The 24,326-nt window shown below is 35.7% G+C and overlaps 1 protein-coding gene across 2 annotated transcripts; it reads left to right on the top strand.

Annotated features, from left to right (window-relative positions):
• Nucleotides 1-279: 279 nt before the first annotated feature.
• On the top strand, nt 280-24,326 carry rmc1.L (regulator of MON1-CCZ1 L homeolog). 2 transcript variants are annotated; one of them, XM_018244679.2, is made up of 20 exons: nt 280-414; nt 2,070-2,146; nt 3,382-3,466; nt 4,508-4,564; nt 5,171-5,257; nt 6,072-6,212; nt 7,261-7,361; nt 8,518-8,604; nt 9,569-9,674; nt 10,759-10,870; nt 12,927-12,971; nt 13,835-13,888; nt 15,401-15,529; nt 15,649-15,755; nt 15,848-15,967; nt 16,369-16,446; nt 18,590-18,694; nt 20,280-20,348; nt 20,841-21,066; nt 23,940-24,323. In XM_018244679.2, the coding sequence occupies exons 1-20, from the start codon at nt 316-318 to the stop codon at nt 24,017-24,019; spliced, it is 1,965 nt and encodes a 654-aa protein (XP_018100168.1). In that variant the 5' UTR covers nt 280-315; the 3' UTR covers nt 24,020-24,323.

Below are 24,326 nucleotides of genomic sequence, written 5' to 3'. Positions count from 1 at the left end.
GTGATCGCGCTCGAATACCGCCAGGCTCTCGGTGTCTGCAGACATGATGGCGACCGACCTTATGTAAACAATAACAAACTTTCCCTGTGAGCGAAGCAGCAGTTCCTCCTTTGCCCTGTCCGTCACGTGACGTATTTATGTCACAAGTCACATGGGTTGCTCCATGGCTGATGGATGTAGGAACTGGCTGTACGGCTGCATATCCGTAATTGCTCTGAAGGCTGTGTGGAAATGAGCCCCTGTACAGTGCAGTAGCGTTGGAGGGCGGAGAAGGTGGCTGTTTTTTCATATCTGTCTCGTTAGACAAACACAGCCATGGAACAGGACTATTACCTGGAACTCAACGACAGGCCGGTCGTATTTGAGAAAGCCACCAGCGTCAACAGCGTATTTTTCGATGAGGCTAACAAGCAGGTATTGTATAATGATGATGCCATATACGTTGTCCCCCCTGTTTTCTTCCTGGGCAACTTTGATTGGTCGCCGCAGGGATTTGTATAGGTCAGGCAGTAGTAATCAGATCAGGCATTATTAATCAAATCCCCATTCCACTGACAAACCTCCCGTATAGTGAAGCTTAAAGGGGGTCAGTGTTAAGCAACTTTTCAATTGGTCTTCATTATTTATTTTTTCTAAAGGAGAAGGAAAGTCATTTTATACATGGGGGTGCCAAAAGTTAGGCACCATCAAGTGATTATATTTACTTACCTGTAGGGTTGCCGCCTTTTCTGGAAAAAAATATAAACAACCAATAACCTCCTCAAAGCTGTTAACGTGCTCACCCTTTTCACCCGATGACCTGGGTGTACATACCCCAGCCTCACAACACTTTTTATTCAATACATAGAGGTTTTAGGAAAAGCGGCACTCACCAAGGTAGACGAGTGGCCTGTGACTCCCCGAACCCGTAGCTGTAGGTGATGTGCATTTGAAACCATAAATAATGGCAAGCACTCCGTAGTCCACTCGTCGGGTAAAATCATTCAAGTTTATTTAAAAACATTGCAATCCTGATGCATTTCGTATCAAAGATACTTAGTCATAGGTATCATGACTATGTATCTTTGATACGAAATGCGTCAGGACTGCAATGTTTTAATCTTCTGAAATAAACTGAAAGGGGGAGCTGGTAGGGGTAAAAACCAAAACAATGGCCCCTTGATTCACAATACAAGTTTTAAAAATAGAATAAACATTCTGCACAAGTCCTATTGGTTTTGCTCTTGTTAAATAAAAGTGTAAATAGTTGAAATTGCCCCTTTAATACCTGTTTTTTTACAGCATATGCTAAGTTGCTGTATGTTGTGCAAGATTTAAAAAATATCATTAAAGGTGGCCATACACGGGCAGATAAAGCTGCCGATATCGGTCGTTTGGACCGATTTGACAGCTTATCTGGCCGTGTATCGGGGCTTCCGACGGGTCTTTCCGATCGATATCTGGCCACGATATCGATCGGGAAGGTTGGATTTTTACCCGACCGACCCGTCGGAGCCCCTTGGCGCATCGTAATTCGATTGTTTGGCCATACGGCCGAACGTTCAAATTACCCCCGATATAGCCATGCAGTTAGTGGCATATCGGGGAAAGATCCGCTCATTTCGCAATGTCGCCAAACGAGCGGATCTTTGAGTCTATGGCCACCTTAAGTGTGATTCCTATCCACAGCCAGCCACATTCAAACCCACTCATTTGGTCAGATTTGATCTGTTGGCTCCCAGGCCAACAATCAGATCATCATAGGGGCCTGTGCAGGCTCCTCAGGAGAGGATTAGCAGGCCAATGCGGTCTTCACCTGACAAGATTTTAAGTTGTTGGTCTGGTCCCATACACACACCAATAAGCAGCTGATATCAGCGCCTTCACTTTAGCACAACTGTGCATTCGGTATGTCATGTGAGTCATATTAAAACTTTATGTTTAGTTTTAAGTGAACGGCATTTCAGAAAAATGTATCTTTGTATTTTCACTTTAGCTTTGTCAGTTTGTATAATGTGGAAACTAGACCTAAAACTAACCTTATAGAAATGATCATTTACTTAATTATCTTTGCATTCAATTTCTGTTAGGTATTTGCAGTTCGTTCGGGGGGTGCCACTGGTGTTTTTGTTAAGGGACCCGAAGACAAAAGTCCGATCTGCTTTAGGTATTGTACTTTTTATTGCTGTTTAATATTCTATATAAAAATTACATTCTTGGTGTGGCGGGAGTCACCATTTGGAGGCCTCCTTTATACATATCTGTACATTAAATTAAATAAAAGAATATGGATATCAGTTTTAGACACAATCACCACTAAGTATGTTATAACATTCATAGATAAATATGGTCTCTATACTGACCAATATAAAATGCTTGCATTTTGCAATTAGTTTTTGTAGCTGGCAGATTTTAATTTACTTTCTGATTTCAGCTAAAACAGCATATGTTTGATGAGTTTGATGTATGTTATGTAACTGCATTTACAGTGTGAGAAACAAAGTCACTGTACAATATGTGATTGAATTTAGTAATCAGTGGTTAAGATCCTTGTTTTGCACTGAAGTTTTACATTTATTTTACACTTAGAAATACAAAACTAGTGAAACTAGACCAGTTTTACAAGGGTGAAATCTTAAAGGTGTGGTTCACCTTTAAGGTAACTTTTATTATGTTGTAGGATGGCCAATTCTAAGCAACTTTTCAATTGGTTTTCATTATTTATTTTTTATAGTTTTATAATTATTTGCCTTTTTAATCTGACTCTTTGCAACTTTCAAATGGGCGTCGCTGACCCCTTCTAAAAAGCAACTGCTCTGTAAGGCTACAAATGTATTGTTATTGTTACTTTTTATTAGTCATCTTTCTAATCAGGCCTCTCCTATTCATATTCTGGTCTCTTATACAAATAAATGCATGGTTGCTAGGGTAATTTGAACCCTAGCTTCCAGATTAATTAAAATGCAAATTGAAGAGCTGCTGAATAAAACGTTAAATAACTCAAAAACCTTAAATAATAAAAAATGAAAACCAATTGTAAATTGCCTTAGAATATCACTCTCTACATCATACTAAAAGTTATCTCAAAGGTGAACGACCCCTCTAAATGTAGTCAGGAGTAGAAGTAAATCTTGTACTGTACAAAATTATTGTTCTATATGTTTTAAACAGATGAGTTCCATGTAATTAACTGGAGTGGTTCACTTTTGTACATAAATAATGACTTCACACCAAAATTATGCCATCTCCAGTTTTTCTTATTTATTTCATTTAGTGGTAAATGACAAAGCCGCTTTACTCTGTAGCTATATCTTATTGCTAGACTTGCTAGACTGTCAAAATTGTATAGATTATGATATGTTATATTGTAAAGGCTTATGATTGTTTCTCTTTTCCTTTAAGAATGGAAGATAAAGGAGAAGTTAAATGTATTAAGTTTTCCATTGAAAACAAAATTCTGGCTGTGCAGAGGACCAGTAGAACTGTGGTTAGTGATCATTAATCTTAATTATTTTGTCCACATAAAATATTGGAGTGGAGATTAGCACGAAAAAATGTGAAAGCATGCCTTCTCAGGCTGTCCATGGCTAGCTGTGCTTATCAGTGTAGCTAAACACAGGAGCGTATAGGAATATAGCTGCTTCTCTCCTCCTGCCTACAAAACACAGACTGGGAAAAGCAGAACATATGCCACCTGTGACTGTTCCATAACAGGGTCAGAATATAGTCATATATTTTGTTGCAGCTGCATGGTTTACTTTTGGGCCTAGAGTTGTTCCACAGAGGGGAAAATGAATACAATTTCAGTTTAAAATATGAGAGAAAATAATAGCAACCAGTGTATGGAGAGTGCCAGTCTTTTTTTTTTTTACAAAGGAATGTGCTAGCAATGGCCATCAAAATGATTGCATTATGGTGAATGTTTGTGGGGGTGCAAGCTGCTCAAAGAATTGTTTCTGTTCAAATTTGAATTGGCCAGTTAGGTATATGCGCAATGATTGCTATGGTGCTGTGCTTCTAATTTTTTATGATTTTCTTTGTCTTCATACCAACCTGTCATCCTTCAAGCTGGATTCTAACTCATCTTATTTTACATCCATACAAACAGCTAGGTTATCTTTACTGAAGTGCACTTTCCATCTTAATCATACCAGGGAATGAGTCTTAACGGGGAATTAAGGTGGTGGGCCAAATCAGGCAGATTGTTTGAACACCCAGGCCACTGATAATCATATAGGGAAACCTATGCAGGCTTGTCAAAACTGAACTGCATCAAAGATTTTTCAGACAATCCAATTGACATCCCTGACTAGATAGTTAGCCCCATTAAGGAGGCAATCAGCTGCCAACTTGCTTTAGAGAACTTCCATGCTGTCTAATGTGGATTTCTTGATTGTATATACAGTATCCCCAATTATGTATAGAAATTTTGGCGTTCACTACAGATCTTGGGCATTACAGATAGTACCAGAATTACGAGTGAATGATACTTACTTTTAGTTAATCCACATTCAATTTACATTTCCAGGATTTTATCAACTTAATCCAAGACTATTCACAGTTAGAATATTCTCAGGAATGTAAGGTAAGTAATTAATTTATTTGAATTTAATAAACCTTTAGTCTGGCGAGACTGCAAGTAATTCAAACAATGACCTATAGCCTGGTTGTTAGTAATCCAGGCAAGTACCTTTCCTCCTCCTCCTCCTCCTCCTTAGAGCAATTTTCACTACCATCTTTCTGGGCTCATGCAGATACTAATAAGTGAGTAAGTTTGAGTCAGGCCATGTTCACAGATAACAATGTTTTGAGATGTCTCTCCCCAGAAAAACACCAGGTGGGGAAAAAATTGGGCCAGGCGGGAAAAAATATTTGTTTGTACATATGCCAACTGTACTGCACGCTTCAGCAAATACAGTGAAGAGTGTCTACCTGCTTCAGGGAGGTTCGGGGGCAGAGAGGAGCAGAGGGGCAGGGCAAAACAGCCGGGCAATATGCCTGGCCAAAATAGCCTAGGGAGAGCACTGTATGCAAAACTGCTCTAAAGTGACAATGTACAAATATCAGATCGATATATCTGACTGCTGGAGCATTTGGCGTTGCCTTATTCGTTTAGCAGTGTTAATTTGAATTATAGTTTTGAAAGTATAGTTTCTTTACTAACATCATTTGCTTCACAATTGTCTCCTAGACTAAAAATTCAAGGATTTTGGGGTTCTGTTGGACTAGCTCTACAGAAATTGTATTTATCACTGACCAAGGGATTGAGTTCTACCAGGTAATGTGATGCCTGCTGATTTTGATTGCTTATGTTATGATTTACTTATGCTAGTGTATATCTTCCTTTATCTTTTCCACAAGTCATGGAATGGTCTGGCCACCTACTGATAGCATGTTCATATGTTTCTCTTTTATAATCAATAACATTATAATCTTTCATTCAAGATAACTAAGGGGCGACTTAACCACCCAAAAATAAAATTGCTGTTTTTTTAGCTCTTTAGCATTTTACATTCAATTTCTGTATTCCTTAATTTTCCTGATATTAGCAATTAGAGAATGTTCATAGCTGTTATGATAAAACAATAGTATAAAAAATAAATGTAAATTGCAAAAGAGCTAAAAGGAACTCAGCAATTTTACAATAATGTTTTGGGGGGGGGTTAGATCACATTTAATAATTGCAAGGGTAAAAGTTAAACAGTAGTTTTGTTTACTGCAATTCTAGCTACAAATGAGAAATACTCAAGAACAAAAAAAAAGAGGGAAATGCTCTGCATGAGCTTTGATGTGAAATAGTAAAAAAATTATTATTTTCATTTTGTAACAATACAACAGGGGAACACATTTCCTGAAAGATAGATGAGGAGTAAGACAAAAAACAGGAAAGAAAAAAACATAAAATTGTGATAATGTATAACTTTGATAAATAAGTTAGCTGTTCAAATTAGCAGTTGAACGGAATCAATTCTATGTAGACATTTATTTTTTTAATACAGTAAGTGGTAAATACCATATGTAAGTATGCATTGTATTTTATAATGTTTCCTGACATTTAGACACTGATATTAAAATATTATATCTGTCTACAGGTATTGCCCGAGAAACGGACAGTAAAGCTCTTAAAGAGCCAAAGCATCAATGTGAACTGGTATATGTATTGCCCAGAGAGCACCGTGATCTTAATATCTACTGCAAATTTGTGCAATGTGCTGCAACCTTTCTATTTCCGAGTGAGTTGTAATTTTCATTTAACTATAATTTAACAAAATGATTGCTCATGTAGCTACTTGTTCTGCAAAGTGTATTGTGTAAGTAAAAAAACAAAGTACATGAATAAGGTTCAAGCAAATTAAGATATACAAGTAATTGTAGAATAAGGGATCAGAAGGTAGGTAAAAAAAATTCCTCTGGAATCTGTAATAGGAAGGCAAAAAAAAAATGCTAACTCGTCCTCATACAGTCTATAATTAATATTGAACCGTCTACCTGCATGCAGATGTTGAAAATCTGGCAGGCACCTGCAGCTGACAGTCCAGGCATCTGTAACAACCAAGCTTGTTTTAGTACAGCCAATTAGTTTTGGTTGTACTAGGTCTGCTAAAATCAGGTTCATAAGTAAGTATGGTAAGTTATGCTCTTATCTCTACTATAGTCCATCATTGGTTTGGGGACCAAGTGCAGAGTTAGTGATTTATCCTTATTAATCGTGAGCCAATTATGTTTGATGCAGTTCGAAAACTGGAGGTGTAACAAAACAATCCAGTCTAGTATCCATTTTGAAAATGTTCAAATTCAAAAAATCAATGTTAGTCTCATGTCTAATCTAAGTATACATTTTATGGGAGTGTCCAGCCTATTGTGTCAATGATGGAAAGCCAGTAAGGTATCAGGATTATCTGTCCAAAAAAGGAAAAGTTGTTTATATAGCAGAAGTAATTCAAAGTAGACTTGCTCAGTCAAATGTATGTAGTTTCAAGCATATTAAGGTTGGCATATGATGGTATCAAGGCACTTCCCAGAGCTGTCCCTGAGACCTGAAGGTAACAAGTTCTTAAAATGAAAGTCATTTCTGGTCAGGGTGAACTAATGCAACAGTAAAAGGAATTTAGTAGACACCTCACTTTTTTTTTTAGCATAGAGCCATACATTTTTGCTCTGTACTCTTATTTTGTGCACTGGCACAAAACCTCATGTTGTGTGACCTATATCGGAAAGTATATATATATATATATATCTATATATATATATTTGCCACATATATTGTTGTTTTTTTTCCAGGCAGGGACAGTGTCAAAGATGACGAAATTTGAAATTGAGCTGCCGCCATTATTGGCCAAGTCAACAAAAATTTCTGAACGAGATATAGCAATGGCAACAATGTAAGTTCTATATGTAATGTTAGATTACATATTAAAATGTTGAGTTGCAAAAAAGACAAATAACTGATAAAAAGTATGGCTAATGTATAAGCTACTCCTTTATGTAAGAACATATACATATATTTTTCACTATTAAAATGCTTGGGATTTCGAGATATCCCAATCCCCCTTTACTGTTCATTGTGGTATTTGTAATGGTATGGTGTCATTAGGTATTGAGAAAGAGAGAAGAAAATGCTTGACTATTTCAGATAGAACCACCCAAAGAGAGGCATACAAATATGTATATCAGGACACAATCCTGTTCCAAATAGAATATTATAATTGTCTTTGATCCCTTCAGTAAATGTGTATACGATGAAGCAGAGTTCACATTTATTTACATATACTTTTAAGTATGATGTGCACAGTAATATTCTGAGAATGTTTGCAATAATTTCCCTCTCAGCGCCTGTCTCTCTTCATCCTCTCCTTAAAGTGATACTGACATTAAAAAATTACTATTAAAATATGAATGTACATTAAAAGCTACCTATAGGTCATGTTGATCGTTTTTGAGGTCTGTTTTTGTAAGTAATTGTTAGTTGAAGTTCCTAAACCTGACTGTTTTGCAAACCTGACTGTCCCATCTCAGCCTGTCAGTTAAAGTTTCTTATGCTAATGGACTTCTGCTGCACAAATATGGCAGCTCCCTCATAGACAAACATGCGGAGTCAGATAGGTAATGTGAAATCATTGAGCAAATACTTTATGGTAAAATTATCAGTAAAAAACAAAGCTAATATGATTGATCTAGATGTGGTTTCATTTCTGGTGTCAGTATCTCTTTAAGCAGAGGACCCCTTTAATATGTATTGCCTCAGGTAATCAGGGGCACTTATACAATATTTTCTGAACTTCTTCTTTAATGCATTGTGTGTTTTAATGTGTCCCAGATCTTTCAAATAATCCCGTCCATTTAGCTCAGAGATCTCCTGACTTGCTTAGGCACACCTTTATGGTTAAACATTTAGCTCATAGCAAGGTTAAGCATATGTTAACCTATTCTGCTATAGTCAAAATCTGGCAGTTTTAAGAATACAACAGTTTGGGGAACACTGGTTTATGTAAAGCAGTATTTTCTCTAAAATAGTTTCATTTCTAATATTTCTCTTAGATATGGTCAGCTTTATGTTTTGTATTTACGGCATTTCAAATCATCCAGTAGTGCAGGAGCAGAGGTTGTACTTTACAATTTACCCCGGTAAGTGTAATATTTCTCTTCGACTGTTTCTTTGAAAGATCTACAAATAGCTTGTAACATGTAAGATTTAGACAACTTACTCTGACCGAACTGAGATATTAAAAAGGGCTAGTCAACTGGTAATTGCCTTTTGTGCCATGCAGCCTATTTGTTGCTTTTGTGGCAATGGCCATACAACACTGATATTTGCAACCAGAACAGTCATATTAGATGTAGCAAGTCACATTCTGATGGCACCCACAACAAAAATGTGCTACCCATGATTCCAGGAGTTATGTGCTACAAACTGTCTGCAACACTAAATTGGTGAATTTATAAATTGTTACACCTGAACTTTTTAAGAATCTCCTCTCTACAATCTCTCCTTTTGTAGATAGCAAATAACACTTTCATATTGATCTTATAGGGATTCAGTATTTAAATTTAGGCTCTAACCTTTTTTGCTGTGATGTTTTTTGTGCTGTAATCTTAAGTGTAATATTATAACAAAACTTGGCAGTTTCCCCAATTGCATACTTAGGGTCAAATTTATCAAAATGTGTGTTTAGATCTTAATAAATAAAAACTCACCCACATTCTATTCATTCATATGGGATTTTTACAATTGTATTTATCTATGGGTGAAAGTTAGAACTCACATTTGATAAATACGGTTCTAAAAAACCCACAGGAATGAATCGAATGTGGGTAAGTTTTTATTTATTAAGATCTAAACTCACACTTTCCTAAATCTGCCCCTTAGAATTTGGTTGTTTGCAGACAAATTAGAACATACCTGATGGTTGGGAGAAGTAAGACAAGGAAATGCTATACGGTAATTTAAAGTTAAGTCTATCAGACATCTTGAAAGTCTCCAAAAAATGAACCATAAACTTGTTTGTTTTAATCATATTGCAACAACCCTGAAACCAATCCACATATCATCTATATTTATATATTGGTTTACTGTTTGCTCTCTTGACAGGGAAGGCACTTGTAAGAAGATGCACATCCTGAAACTTAACCGGACAGGAAAGTTTGCTCTGAACGTAGTAGATAATCTTGTAGTTGTTCATCATCAGGATACAGAGGTGAATACAATGTATTTATCAGAAAGTCCTGCATAATGCTACATCTTGCATACTAGTTGGATGATTGATATGACCTCCATTACATTTGCCTCGCTGAATTCAAACTCCATTTAATGCAGTTTTTTACTAATTGTAGGATATAATTAATATCAATTGCAATAATTTGTAAGACACATTCAGTGCATGAAATGGATGCAGAAAATTTGTGAGAATTTGTGCAATATAGATCTTTGCAAAGCAAAAGTATGTGTTTATTTTAATGCTTAAGGTCCCCATAGACGCAAAGATTTTTCTTGCCGAATGACCGATTTCAGCGAAGTCCGACCAATCCTTCGAAATTATTGTGCGGTTAGTGGGATTTGAGCGATCGTACATCTTACAATTTTTCGGCCGACATCTGTCAGAAAATTGATCGGCCAGGTTAAAAAATCTTTATCGGTCCCAGTGCAATCTGGTCTCACGATGACGATCGAATCTTTTAAAAATCTTTACATCTATGGCCAGCTTTAGCTTTTAACCGAGCTGGTTTCCTAACAACACGACAGATGCTGATGAAGGTCAACCAGAATTGTCTAAATGTTGCACTCCAGGCACACTAACCAGTTTGTCATTAGAAGCTATTAATGCTTGACAGCCTACAAAACATCTGCCTGTTCCACTGTGAGACAATAGATTTATGAATAATAAAATAAAGTTGCTATAAAAACTCTAAGGGGCCTATTTATTATCAACTCTTTTTTTTTTTTTTTTTTTGCTAGAAATTGTCTTCCTATTGTCTTAAATTTTTAGAGGTTTTCGAAGTATTTGTAATTGTTCAGCATATTTTTTCCACATTTGTACTTTTATATTCTGATCTTTTATTAAATGTCATGACATTCGTGATTTTAGAGAAAGTGAGTTTAATCGTGGTTTCAAAAACCTCTAAATCCACTTAAATTTGAACTTTGATAAATGGGCCTTCAGACATACTGGTTTTATTATATACTCCTACAGTAAGGAATGTACAGTATGCAGTAGAATGTACAGCCTAGTTTTATTTTTGATAGTGTCCTTGTTATTTATAATATTGATTTTTTTTCCTTAGACATCAGTCATCTTTGACATCCGGTTAAAAGGAGAAAGTGATGGCACTGTAACTTTGCACCAGCCTGTGCTTCCTGCTCGTTCTATACAACCCTACCAAATGTCTGTGGCAGGTACAGATTGTCTAGTTCACAATTAAATATTCTGATATCGAGGAGGTGAAAATACACCCCCAAGTGATTGAATATTCTAACCTGAAACCCTGGGCCGGTGCTTCTATCAGCAGAAAACTGCACTAGCCCGGGTTTCTCCCAGTGAGCACCACATAGTGATCCTCTTCCGGCTTCTTCTTACTTCTCATAGCTGCACATGCGCAGTAGAGCTGAACTAAAAAGTCGGCTATTTTGTTCTACTGAGCATGCGTCTGCCACGGGAAATTAGAAGAAAGAAGAGGCTGGAAGAGGATCGCTCCGTGGTGCTCGTTGGAAGAACTCCTGGCCAGTGCAGGGGTTTCAGGTAAGTAAATACAATCACTTGGGGTGCTTAACATTTGGTACCTCCAAGTGGAAAAAGACATTCCTTCTCCTTTAAAGGGACTGGTGAATACAGCATCATTTCACTGGAAAGTGACAAAGCCACATTAGAGTGGCAACACATTATGAGCTTGTTTGGAGTCTAGTGGGGATTTCCCTTGCTTTTGCTTGCTGGGATGGACCATTTTTCTATTTTACCAACCAAGGTTAAGCTGTGTACAGTGGTAACTTCTCACAAAAGTAGGGTAATAAGGTAGTGGTTCCCAAACTGTGAGGCTGCAGTGAATGTGGTAATGTAGCAGAGTGACTGTTTAATGATAATATGTTTGGTAATGGCAGCCCAAACTTTGGGGTGTCCGGTTTGTTAGATTCTGCAACTGACAACAGATGACCACTCCTAAAAGCTATCAAGACCTAATGAGTTAATTAGGGCCAGGGACCAGTGTAGAAGGAAGCCCAAACTTTTTACATGCTGCAATTGATATTTTCTCTGTTGCTATGTTTAAAGCATGTAAAATGAATTGTGTTTGCAGTTATGTTGCTTTTTAACACACTGATACCTGCAACAGTTGTTTGCTACTTTTCACTTACAAAATTAACTAAACATGTAATTTGCCAAGGAAGGGGTGCCTAAACGTTTACTTTCAATTGTATCTATATCCATATAGCTGCAAGCTAAACTGGGGCCTTGAATAGAGGAGGCTTTGTACCAGAGACGGATATAAACTAAAACTTTGTGAATGCTTGTTATAAGGTTTGGGAGAATGGTAGAACACTTCTTGTTGTGCCATAATACCTGGAAATAATGTGCTTTTTGATATTTTTATTGTTTTCTCCCAGCCTTTAAACTAGGGATGCACCGAATCCAGGATTCGGTTTGGGATTCGGCCAGGATTCGGCTGAATCCTTGTACCTGGCCGAACCGAACCTGAATCCTAATTTGCATATGTAAATTAGGGGCGGGTAGGGAAATCACATGACTTTTCGTCACAAAAGAAGATTTTTTTCATATTTTTTCCTTTCCTGCCCCTAATTTGCATATGTAAATTAGGTTTCGATTCGGTATTCAGCCGAATCTTTCACCAATTATTCGGGGATTCGGCCGAATTCCAAATAGTGGATTCGGTGCATCCTTAATTTAAACATTACAAGAACATTATTCACACCACTTTTGCGCTAAGCAATCCCTTTTATTTAACTTAATTATGTGTTTAATTATCTATCCTACCATTACCAAGATATATGAAGAAAGACTTTCTTTTTATTATTAAAATATAAATAGAAGTGAGTTCATAGAAGCGATTCTACAGGGCTGATTTTTAATTTTGATACAAAATGCACTGGTTCCCATGCTTCCATGCAATCTGAATCTGAATTGATTACTCTGCCTTGTATTGGTTATTTTATATTTTGCGTGTATGTTGTAAGTCACCCCATGAGCTCATGCAACTGACAGCAGCCCAGAGCTTGTGCTGTGAACAAGGAGAAAAGAAGATGGGGAGCAACTGAGGCATATCCAAAGGTTCAGAGCATCATTATTAAATGGCTTTGATAGCCTTTGGCTGGTACAGAAGCCCGAAACAAAGGATGTTGCATTTCTAAACAAATTTGTTTTTTAGGTTAATTCTCCTACAAGCCATCTAGGAAATAATATAATATTATTATTATTTATCTAATTGTATTCCTTATTTTGCAGGTCCTTCAGCAGTGGCACCACAGGCTCCCATGCCTTGCAAACTCTGTATCCTTTTTACCAATATGTTAGCTGAAAGCAAATAGAGAATGAATTGAAAAATTCATGTAGCCTATTATGCCCCACACTGGGAAAACAATCTGCATGGAAATTAAAAGTCCGGTAAAACTGGAAAACACATATAAAAGTAAAGCCTCTTTCTCCCATGTATAGCTTTTCACACTTTCCACTAGTTGTGCTCTGGGCCTTCCCTGCCTTTCCTAGTTCTGGCCCTGCTATACAGAACAAACAATATCATAATCCTGTCAGGAGTGCCTTGCAATGAACCAATTATTATTATATATTATAATAATATGATATTTTATATATTAACTATATAATTGAAATATGCATAAGTATTTTCCAATACGGACACAAATACTCCACATACCAAATAGAGCACATTAAAGACACATGGGGTGGATGTATTGAAGTGTGAAATTAAAGCTCACTACAGAAAACCCCATTTTTTAATCATTCCTATAGGATTTTTAGAAGCATATTTATAAATGGATGAAAGATAGAGCTCCCAATATGATAAATATGCTTCTAAAAATCACATAGGAATGAATATAATGTGGGTGAGTTTTTCACACTTCGATACATCTACCATGCAGTGTATCCGACACAATGCATGCACATTGGCAGCACACTTGAATTCCTTGAATTCCTCTTGTGTCTTGGTACAATGAACATAAATGTTAACAACATAGTATGTTTGATGATAGGTACCGCTACTTTAATGAGCAAAAGCTAAGAACAGTGAGTGAGTTGATATGCAGGCTTGATGTTTACTCCATCCCTTATTTTGTTCTTTTGTTCCTCTTATATTACATCATTTTGACAAATGGCACATTTTCTTTAACTATCAGATTCCTCATCTTGGATTGTCTTTCAGCCAGATATAATAATTAGTGCAAGCGAAGGTAAACAAATCCAGGGTTCATTTTCAGTATATTTGTTTAAAGTCTGGTGTTCCCTTGTAACTGCTTAAATATTTTTTTTTGTATTGGACAGGCTTAAAAACACACATGAATGTTTAGAGACAGCTGAAAAACACCCCAAATTGCCCTTGCCACATCCCATTGACTTGAATGGCAAATGCTTGACAACGCCAGTAAGGTATCTTCTTCTTGTTAGGCTAAAAAGCATCATTAGTTGTCAGGTACTCCACATTCATGTCAATGGGATCCATACAAGAGAAGTAATTGATTTAAAACATTGCTTATCATTTTGGTATCTAAAAGTTGTACACTTCTAATTGTAAATAATGATTTTTTTTTAACAATTTGTCATATTATAATTAACCAATCGCTACAACAATAAATGGGGACCACCACAAAATAATACAACAAACATAATATATGTGTTAAGATGTATTACTGTTTTACAGCCTTTATTGTTCTAATTAAAAACTGTCTGGGCAACTTACCTAATTCCATAAAACCATACGCAATAATTAATACAATTATGATCACATCACTAAAAACTTCATATGGTGTAATTCATATCAATTCTTAAAATTATTTAAAAATGTTTTCCTTAAAATTCCTTAGTCTTAATTATAATAGACAAGTGAAAAAGAGAGAATTTGTCTTATGATATAAAGACCTAGGCATGGGGAAAAGAACAGAACTTTTCCACCAAGGCAAAGTAGAGCACAATTTCTGTCTCCCTTATATTACACATTTAGCAAAAGCAAGTATAGCATATACTGTATAGGTATGTTCAATAGCAAAGACCAGCAACTCACACATGGGGTGTCCCCCGAGTTGCTATTTTCGTGCTGCAAATAGATTGTTATACTAAGCAGTCAATCTTGCCCACTGTTAATGCTCAAGGGTCTCTGTGACTGTGCCACTAATATCTCAGATGCTGGAAAGTTTTCCCCAAGCTTTTGCTCACACTTGTGTCCTTAGCACTTAGATCAGCCAGCAGGCCAGCCACTTTTTAATTAGAACAATAAAGGCTGTAAAACAATTATACATCTCAACACTACATTTTGTTTGCATTATTAATAGTTAAACAACAAAACAATCATGCAGATTTCCTGGCAATGCTGATTAAATAGTAATGACGAGTGCTTTGTGTGCCCTTGCTCTTTGGTGTTATGAGTTTAAAACAACATAATGCTTGGGGTCATGTTTACAATCAAATGAAACTGAACAGGTTATGTGGGAGACTTCTATAATTGTCATTTTCCAGTGTCAGCTCTCTGCAATGTGCCTGATTAGACAGATGAACTAATACCTTCTGTAACTATTCCTTGACTGTTATACACGTATTCTGTAATATTTCCACATTTTTAGCATTACTAAAATTTCTACTACCAGCGTTTCTCTTACTTTTACCTATTTCTACTTTTCTATGATTCACCCAGAAATAGGTTTTATTTACTCATATTTACATTTAAGAATCTCCTTTTATTATACCTGCAGGTTATCTATGGTATCTACGTATAAAACTTCAGCCAATAGTCCATTTGCTTCAAGACAAAGGAAGACTAATGGATTTCCTCCTTCAGCGCAAGGACTGCAAATCCGTAATCTTGTCTGTGTGTTTGCAAAGTAAGATCCAGTAGTTTCTAACCTGTAAACCACAAACTGCATTTTGCATCTGTAATGGGTATTTTTAGTGAAGAAATGCCAATTTTATAGGATAATCTGTTTTTTGTTTTTTCACACAGTTTTAACTCAGTCAGACAGGGCATTGCTTCCAGTTATTGCTACAGTTTTTGACAAACTCAACAGTGAATATAAAAAATACCTGGATGCTGAGCACAGCTACACTTTGGTAAGTATACATGTGTAACAAGTATGAATTGTATTATGCTATTGTACAATATTTATAATGTTGCAATGCACAATATATAATGTTTTCTGCAGGCGGTTGAGACCAATCAGGGCAGAAGCAATGCTCTTCTGAAAAGGCCTGTGCGAGGCCAGGCTGTCATAGACCAGTCTGATATGTACACCCATGTTCTCTCTGTCTTTACTGACTTGAAGGTGAGTGATCTGTCTGTTTCTATCCATTACATACATTATGTAATTGACATAACAATGCATTATTATTATTTTTATTATTACTCATGAAATGCATAGATTTCACCAAAAAATAATTATTATTAAATATACATTCCTTGGACCTCTAAAGCATGCTGATGGAGTAGAGACCTTGTTTTTAGAATGATTTCTAGGCTAATTTATTTGCACATTATAGTTGTTGTCGAGTGGCTGAAAACTCCACAATATTTAACTAGAATTGCATATTATAGGCTTTTAACCAGAGGCTTTTGTTTACAGCATATTTTTTTTATTTTATTTTGTAACTGGTATTACAAAGTTTGATAAATTGTGTGAAAAGTTTGGTAAATTAATATGCTTCTAATTTTTTATTTTTTATCTAGCAGGCACCTCACAAGTTCATAATTGCAGTTTTGATGGATTATATACGCTCTCTCAACCAGTTTCAAATACCTGTGCAGGTCAAACACATCTTAATTTCTTATTGGTTTTTTTTTTTTTGTATTTTTCTTCTTGAGATATGTTAATTCATAATATACTAAAAATCACGCAGATTCAGATAGTTACATAGTAGGATAATGAAACGAGAGAACTGTGACAGGCCACTTTACTATAACATACTAAAAGTTAACTTAAAGGGATACTGTCATGGGAAAAAATAAAATTTTCAAAATGAATCAGTTAAGTTTTTTTATATTTAATTTTAAAATCTGACATGGGGCTAGACATTTTGTCAATTTCCCAGCTGCCCCAAGTCATGTGGCGTTTCAGGAGAGAAATGCTTTCTGGCAGGCTGCTGTTTTTCCTTCTCAATGTAACTGAATGTGTCTCAGTGGGACATGGGTTTTTACTATTGAGTGTTGTTCTTAGATCTACCAGGCAGCTGTTATCTTGTGTTAGGGAGCTGCTATCTGGTTACCTTCCCATTGTTCTTTTGTTTGGCTGCTGGGGGGAAAAAGGGAGGGGGGTGATATCACTCTAACTTGCAGTATAGCAGTAAAGAGTGATTGAAGTTTATCAGAGCACAAGTCACATGACTTGGGGCAGCTGGGAAATTGACAATATGTCTAGCCCCATGTCAGATTTCAAAATGGAATATAAAAAAATCTGTTTGCTCTTTTGAGAAATGGATTTCAGTGCAGAATTCTGCTGGAGCAGCACTATTAACTGATTCATTTTGAAAAAAATTTTTTTCCCCATGACAGTATCCCTTTAAAGGCAACAGATTATGGTAATATAACATGTAGAATCAACACATTCTCTGCAACGAATTCTTCCTTCTATATCTATCTATCTATCTATGTGTGTATATGTATATATATATATATATATATATATATATATATATATATATATATATATATATATATATATATATATATATATATATATATATATATATATATATATATATATATATATATATATAACAAACAAGGGAAAGTTGTGCTCACCACTAGTTTTTAAAATCATTAGGCGGGGGTGCAATGAGGGTGTGACCACAAAAAACATATAGACAAATACAAGATTCCTCTGCACTCAACCCATTATCAATATATTTAAGACAGCGACATTTTGTGCATACTGCTACTGAAAAATGCCTTACCCTTTAAACAAAACAGGGATTGTTTGTCCATATATTGCAATATATTTAAGCTGGCCAACTACGTCAAAGTCATCCCATATCTGGCCAGTCCTATACTCAATTTTCATCTGATTCATTAAGAATTCTATGGTTTAATTATACATTTTATAAAAGGGACGAATACGTTTTACCTGCAACTTGCTAGCTGCTTTCAAAGTAAAACTCCCAAACTTGGCTGCCCTTTTATTAGACACCAGAGGGATCACCTGACTATAGTTGGAGGGGGTGGGAGCTACAACATGGAGCTGGTCACTGCTTCTGTAGAACTATAACAAACAAGGGAAAGTTGTGCTCACCACTAGTTTTTAAAATCATTAGGCGGGGGTGCAATGAGGGTGTGACCACAAAAAACATATAGACAAATACAAGATTCCTCTGCACTCAACCCATTATCAATATATTTAAGACAGCGACATTTTGTGCATACTGCTACTGAAAAATGCCTTACCCTTTAAACAAAACAGGGATTGTTTGTCCATATATTGCAATATATTTAAGCTGGCCAACTATAGAATTCTTAATGAATCAGATGAAAATTGAGTATAGGACTGGCCAGATATGGGATGACTTTGACGTAGTTGGCCAGCTTAAATATATTGCAATATATGGACAAACAATCCCTGTTTTGTTTAAAGGGTAAGGCATTTTTCAGTAGCAGTATGCACAAAATGTCGCTGTCTTAAATATATTGATAATGGGTTGAGTGCAGAGGAATCTTGTATTTGTCTATATATATATATATATATATATATATATATATATATATATATATACATATACATATATACACACACATTTGTAATAGTATCTTCCTTTACTTGCTATACCTGTTTCTTCCTTTACTTACTATACTTGTGTATGCATTTCTACATTATTGCTGTAGGGAAGGCAAACAGGTTATCCACCTGGGTTTCATGTGAAACAGAGCTTATGTTTATGTTGTGTATTTTGCATTTTAGCATTACCTCTATGAACTGGTGATCAAAACACTTGTACAGCACAATCTGTTCTACATGCTACATCAGTTCCTGCAATATCACGTTCTCAGTGACTCCAAGCCTCTGGTATGTTTTTGACTTTTAAGCATGCACATATTTAAAACCTGTACCAGGATTTTTGTCTGTCTGAGGAACCTCTTTTCTTTAGCTCAACTTTTTGTGTGCACATTGACTCTACTACTCAATTGATGACAAGAATTGTTTTAAACATCAGTTATTTCCTTCTAGGTATGGGACAGATATATGCCTTTATCAAAAAGGGGTACCAAATATTTTTTAAAAGTTCATAATAAACCACGGCTTATATGAGGCAGTGGAGTTTACACTTCTAACACATATAACCAATTCAGTGTGCTTCAAATATTTATTTTATATTATATATAACCCTCAGGGCAAACTGACCATTAATATCCCTTTTAAACTTCTAAGAGCTGTAGGTCAAGTTCTGCAGAGCTAGTTGACATCAACTTCACTGTTATACAGTATGTGACTTGTGGTATTGCTTAACAGGCTGTACATTTGCTTGCAATGAGAATTGTTTCACCCAGTATGTAACATACTTGGCCCTGAGTAAATCCTACCTCCCTCTCCCATCCTACTTGATTATAATACCTACCTACAGTATTTCCAAGTAGCCTAAGCAACTAATAACACACCTCTTCAACTCTCTTAAACATAACGACAGTTTGTGATTCCTGAAAACTGAAATCAATTTAAATTCTAATTAAAATGATAAATTGGGTCATTAAAGGTTTTTTAAAGGGTCTATTTTTATGAGATGAGATTTTACATCATTTGCATCTCTTTATTTTCATGTCTAATGCCATTGCAGCACACAACTACAGTATATAGTAACATTCTTATCCTGAAGCAAAGCCCTTAATGACTGATAACTATATATACATTGTAATAGCTCTACATTGCTCTACACTGCTCTACACTGATTACAATAACAATATACACTTAAATGGCAGCTTTATGAAAATTACAGATTATATTATTATATTGTTCGCTGCAATTCACAACAGTTGGCACTGCTCATAGTCCATAGCAAGCAGTGGACTAACCATAGCAAGCAGCTAATGTACTATTAATGTAATGTATAACTTTCCTGTTTAAGTCCCATCAAAGATATATAAATGGATAGCACTTATGCTATGTTTACAAACTACACAAATGTTGCAATAATGGTTCTCTGGGCTGGAGCCTACATGTACAATTGTTTCTGTGGCCTCATCCATTATTTTACTGCATAGTTAATAGACTTACTTGGTATCTGGAGAATTTGCATTTAATACTTTAATGTTAATATATGAATAGCAGTTTAACAGCCCTGTGTTATTGGGTTATTAGGACAGTGTTGCTTTCCACAGTCCTGTGTAAACTGAGAAGGGGGTGCAGTAATTTTACGGGCATAGGGCTGTTGGCTCTGGGAATTGGCACACTATTGCTGTAATACAAATTAAATCATGGGTTTAGAACCCTTTAATTTTATTTCATAAATTTACCCCGTATACTTAATATAATTATAAGGATGTTGCATTCACAATTTACAGAAACTTTTTTGTTCACATTGGCATTTAATCAGAAGTCTGGTTTATATGGTAACTTCCAGGTTGGCTTTTAAAAATGTGTAATACTCTGCTTTCAGGCCTGCCTATTGCTGTCCTTAGAGAGTGTGTATCCACCAGCACATCAGCTGTCACTGGATATGTTGAAGGTAAAAAAAAAACCCATAATCTATTGTACAAAAGAGGCTGATAGGTGTGTAACACAATTTAAAAACTGAATACCTGTATTGTTGCCCATAAATGACCTAACGCATATAATCATGAAATTCTGAATGTTGAACTAAATATGGGAATCAAAATATTATGTTAAAAGTTCAAGTTTAAAGGGGAGCTGAAACTTTAACGGCTAGCCGATTTGCACCACTGATATGGAAAGTAAATTTTGTAAAGGGACAACTTTCCAATGATCATCATGTATTTATATAGTGCAAGGTATGCATTGCTTTACATTAATTTAGAAAATCATGGTAATATCTGCATTATACTTTTTAACATGGGTGACTATGTAACAATAATAAATAGGCTAATAAATGAGTATAGTATCCCTGAATAATGAGTGCTGCAACTTTTCCTGCGTGAAACATACATTTTTTAAATCATTGCAATGACTGTAATAATCCTGAATTCTTACGTCTCTCCAGAGACTTTCTACAGCCAATGATGAGATTGTTGAGGTATTGCTTTCCAAACAACAAGTATTGGCGGCCATGAGGTTTGTGAGGAGCATAGGAGGTCAAGATAATGCGTCAGCTCGAAAATTTCTTGATGCTGCAATACAGACTGCTGACAACATGCTTTTTTACACTGTCTTCCGTTTCTTTGAACAAAGAAATCAGCGTTTGAGAGGAAACCCTAATTTTACACCAGGCAAGTATGAAGGGAATGTATACCTTTAATCCAACACCCCATATTTCTATGTTGTATTTTCTTGAGAGGCTAATAATGTACCAAACGGAAAAACTGATTCTGCTTCTGGAATCCAAAAGTGAACCAGGGGGGCTGGGTAGTGCACTCTAGCTTAGTTTTGTGGTAAGTTTTGTATAATTCATTGTAGCTAACAACTGCAGTCTAGTATTGCACAGAGTGGATATAAATTAAAGGAGAAGGAAAACCTGTTTGAAACCATACCACTCCCTAACTCCTCAACAAGACCACCAAGTGGGATACCTTCCCCCTGTACCTGTGCTGAAAAATGTATTATTCAGAATAATACTATTCATTATTGGGACCTTTCTCAAATGGATTAGGGGATAAAGTTTTCTCATCTCTTTATAGGAAACAATAATTGGGAATAGGAACATACTAGTAGGACAATTTTTTACATTCTAGGGGAATTTGTTCTAGTTTTAATTATTTTGTGAACTCTCGTGACTTGCTCGCTAGACGATATATATATATATATATATATATGTATATGATCTAACCCAAGTGACAAGCAATTGAAACCGCTAGATACGGTCTTTTCAAAAAATACCATACCCATGTTTAAAATCAGATTGACTCTCTTCGAGTGACTATGGGTTTATAACAAAAAAGTAGAACTTTAGGTAACATTCCAAGGAGATACCTAATGCTTATTTGTGTTGGCATATAAGGTAATGTCCAAGTATGGCTCAACATGGTGCCTAACCTGTGCTCATGAACTTGCGTCCACAGTGACTAGCATGAGCTATCTCATCAGACAGTATATTAATTTCAGGAATGTGATTTATTTATTAACCTGTATGAAATGTGGCAAACCGTATGTGGGCCAGACTTCTACAATATTAATAGAATGCATAGGAGAACATATGTCGGCTATAAGGTGGAATAAGTGAACAAGTGTGCCTGAACAGAGATGGTAGCCTGTCTACTTTACTAAATAAGGAGGAAGTTGTGTTTTATTGGTTCAGCCTGTGATTAAGTGCCCAGAGCACACATTAGGTGATGATGTGTCTTACATTTACCAATAACAAAGTTTACAATTATTATATTACACCTGTTCAAGGTATCGGTTAGTTCTTACCTTGTATGAATTTACTCCTCGAGCTGTAGGTTTGGGGCATGTGCATCTAGACCTAAATAATTATTGGTGAGCTTTTGGCCACACATTGAAAAGTCCCTTTTAGATTAGACCTGTGTAGGGTCTTACAATTTAAAATAGACTTTTTAAAGGAACAGTTTAGTGTAAAAATAAAAACTGGATAATAGGCTGTTCAAAATAAAAAAAAAATCTAATATAGTTAGTTAGGCAAAAATGTAATGTATAAAGGCTGGAGTGACTGGATGTCTAATATAATAGCCAGAACACTATTTTTCATCTCTCTAACTCTGAGTTAGTCAGATACATGAAGGGGAACCACATGGAATATAACTGTTCAGTGAGTTTGCAATTCAGCTTTAAATTCAAAAGTTATGGCCCATGTGGCCTCCCCTTAAGTCACTGATTGGCTACTGCTTGGTCACCAGGGAAACCAGTCAGTGGAAACCAATAGACCTGAAAAGCAGAAAGTAGTTTTCTGACATCCAGTCACTCCAGCCTTTATACATTTAATTTTTGGCTAACTAAATTAGAAACATTTTTTATTTTGTACATACTATCTATTTACCCAGTTTTTATTTTTAAACTGAACAATTCCTTTAACGTGTTTCAATTCTAGTTAGTGCTGCAACTCTAGTAAACTGTAGCTGTAGTTGTGCACTACTGTAGCTGTAGTTGTGCAGCTACTCTTGGCTATGCTTATGGATGTGCTTACAGTGGTGCTTATATGTTTTTGTTTATAATCCACTGCTGACAATCCAGTATTGATCTCGTACACTATGGAGGTTATTTACTAAACTCTGAATGCAAAAAAGTTTTAATACAATCAGACTTTTAAAAAATCACACATTTTTCAGAATTTATTAAACCTCAGAATTTGGAAAAGTCCTAATCAGAAAACCCAGCATTTCAGACCTGCCTAGGTTGCATACAAGTCAATTGGAGAAGTCCCAATGATTTTTTTTTATGTGCGCTGGGTTTCGTGCAATACCCCAAAGTTTTCTGAGTTTTCAGGCAAAAATAGGAAAAATCGGGATGAAAAATCCAAAAAAAACCGTGAAACTCGGGTGAAAAATCGGAAAAAAATCGCAAAGCGAATTTTCGGGAAAATGTAATAATAAATAAGTGTAAAAAACCCGAGCGGATTTGATCGTAGTTTGTAGCAGAAAATATTGAGATAAATTCAGACTTTGAGTTATATCATAGAAACACCATGGTTTCCCATTTCAAGTAAATGCTTGGTTTATTAGAATTATAGCATATGCTGCTTCCAAATACAAGCAGCCCTAAACCAGACATCAATTCCAGGTTCTTCCACTGCAGTGGCTGCTCAGGTATGCAGCATGTCAGTGCTTAGGGGTATCACAATACATAGATGGACTCATTCTTATCCACCATCTAAACCACTATTAAATTGGTCATTATTTCTTGTTTTGAATTGCTTTCCTTCTGCCTTTTTTTCTAGCAAGCAACTGAAATATTGTTAGGCTGTTCAAATCACTGACCCAACAACCAAAAAACAAATTGACTGTGAGGTTTTGGTTAGAATTATACTCTCTACACCATACTAAAGATGAACTGCCACTTTAAACTCAAATCTTTTCATTATTTTCTTATGGGATCTGTTCCTCCAACATGCAGAGTGCTATTATTGCCCCCCTTTCCTTATAGCTGTACCCTTTGTATCTATCTAATAGCCTCTCTACTTTTCACCATACAGGAGAACACTGTGAAGAACACGTTGCATTCTTCAAGGAACTATTTGGTGAACAAGCTTTTCTGAAACCCCCAGCTTTCTGACATGGTTTTTTTTACTTTACAAACATTGTATAAAGTTTATTTATTACAATAATACAATCTACCACTTTGAACTACAAATTGTAAGCTTGTTTTCTTTATTTTTTTAAACATAGCAAAATCATGTTCGTTATTTAACTATTACAATATAGAATCTGATACTCATTGGCAATTGATAAAAAAACATTGTGCTTTGGGTTTACAAAAAACTCAAGTCTGGTGTCATACAAATTTTTAAAGGTAATAAAAACTTCTCCTATCCTTTGAATATGTAACATTTACAAAATAAATAAAAATTTTGGCTGTATTA

This window comes from Xenopus laevis, chromosome 2L, assembly GCF_017654675.1.
Source record: "Xenopus laevis strain J_2021 chromosome 2L, Xenopus_laevis_v10.1, whole genome shotgun sequence".
NCBI lineage: Eukaryota > Metazoa > Chordata > Amphibia > Anura > Pipidae > Xenopus > Xenopus laevis.
This window is presented reverse-complemented; position numbering and strand designations above follow the sequence as displayed.

Excerpts from the sequence above, each read along its gene's own strand:
- rmc1.L (XM_018244679.2), top strand. The coding sequence starts at position 316 with ATGGAACAGGACTATTACCTGGAACTCAACGACAGGCCGGTCGTATTT. Across the intron at positions 10,871-12,926 it reads CTACCAAATGTCTGTGGCAG|GTCCTTCAGCAGTGGCACCA; the intron begins GTACAGATTGTC and ends CTTATTTTGCAG. Across the intron at positions 16,447-18,589 it reads AGTTTCAAATACCTGTGCAG|CATTACCTCTATGAACTGGT; the intron begins GTCAAACACATC and ends TTTGCATTTTAG.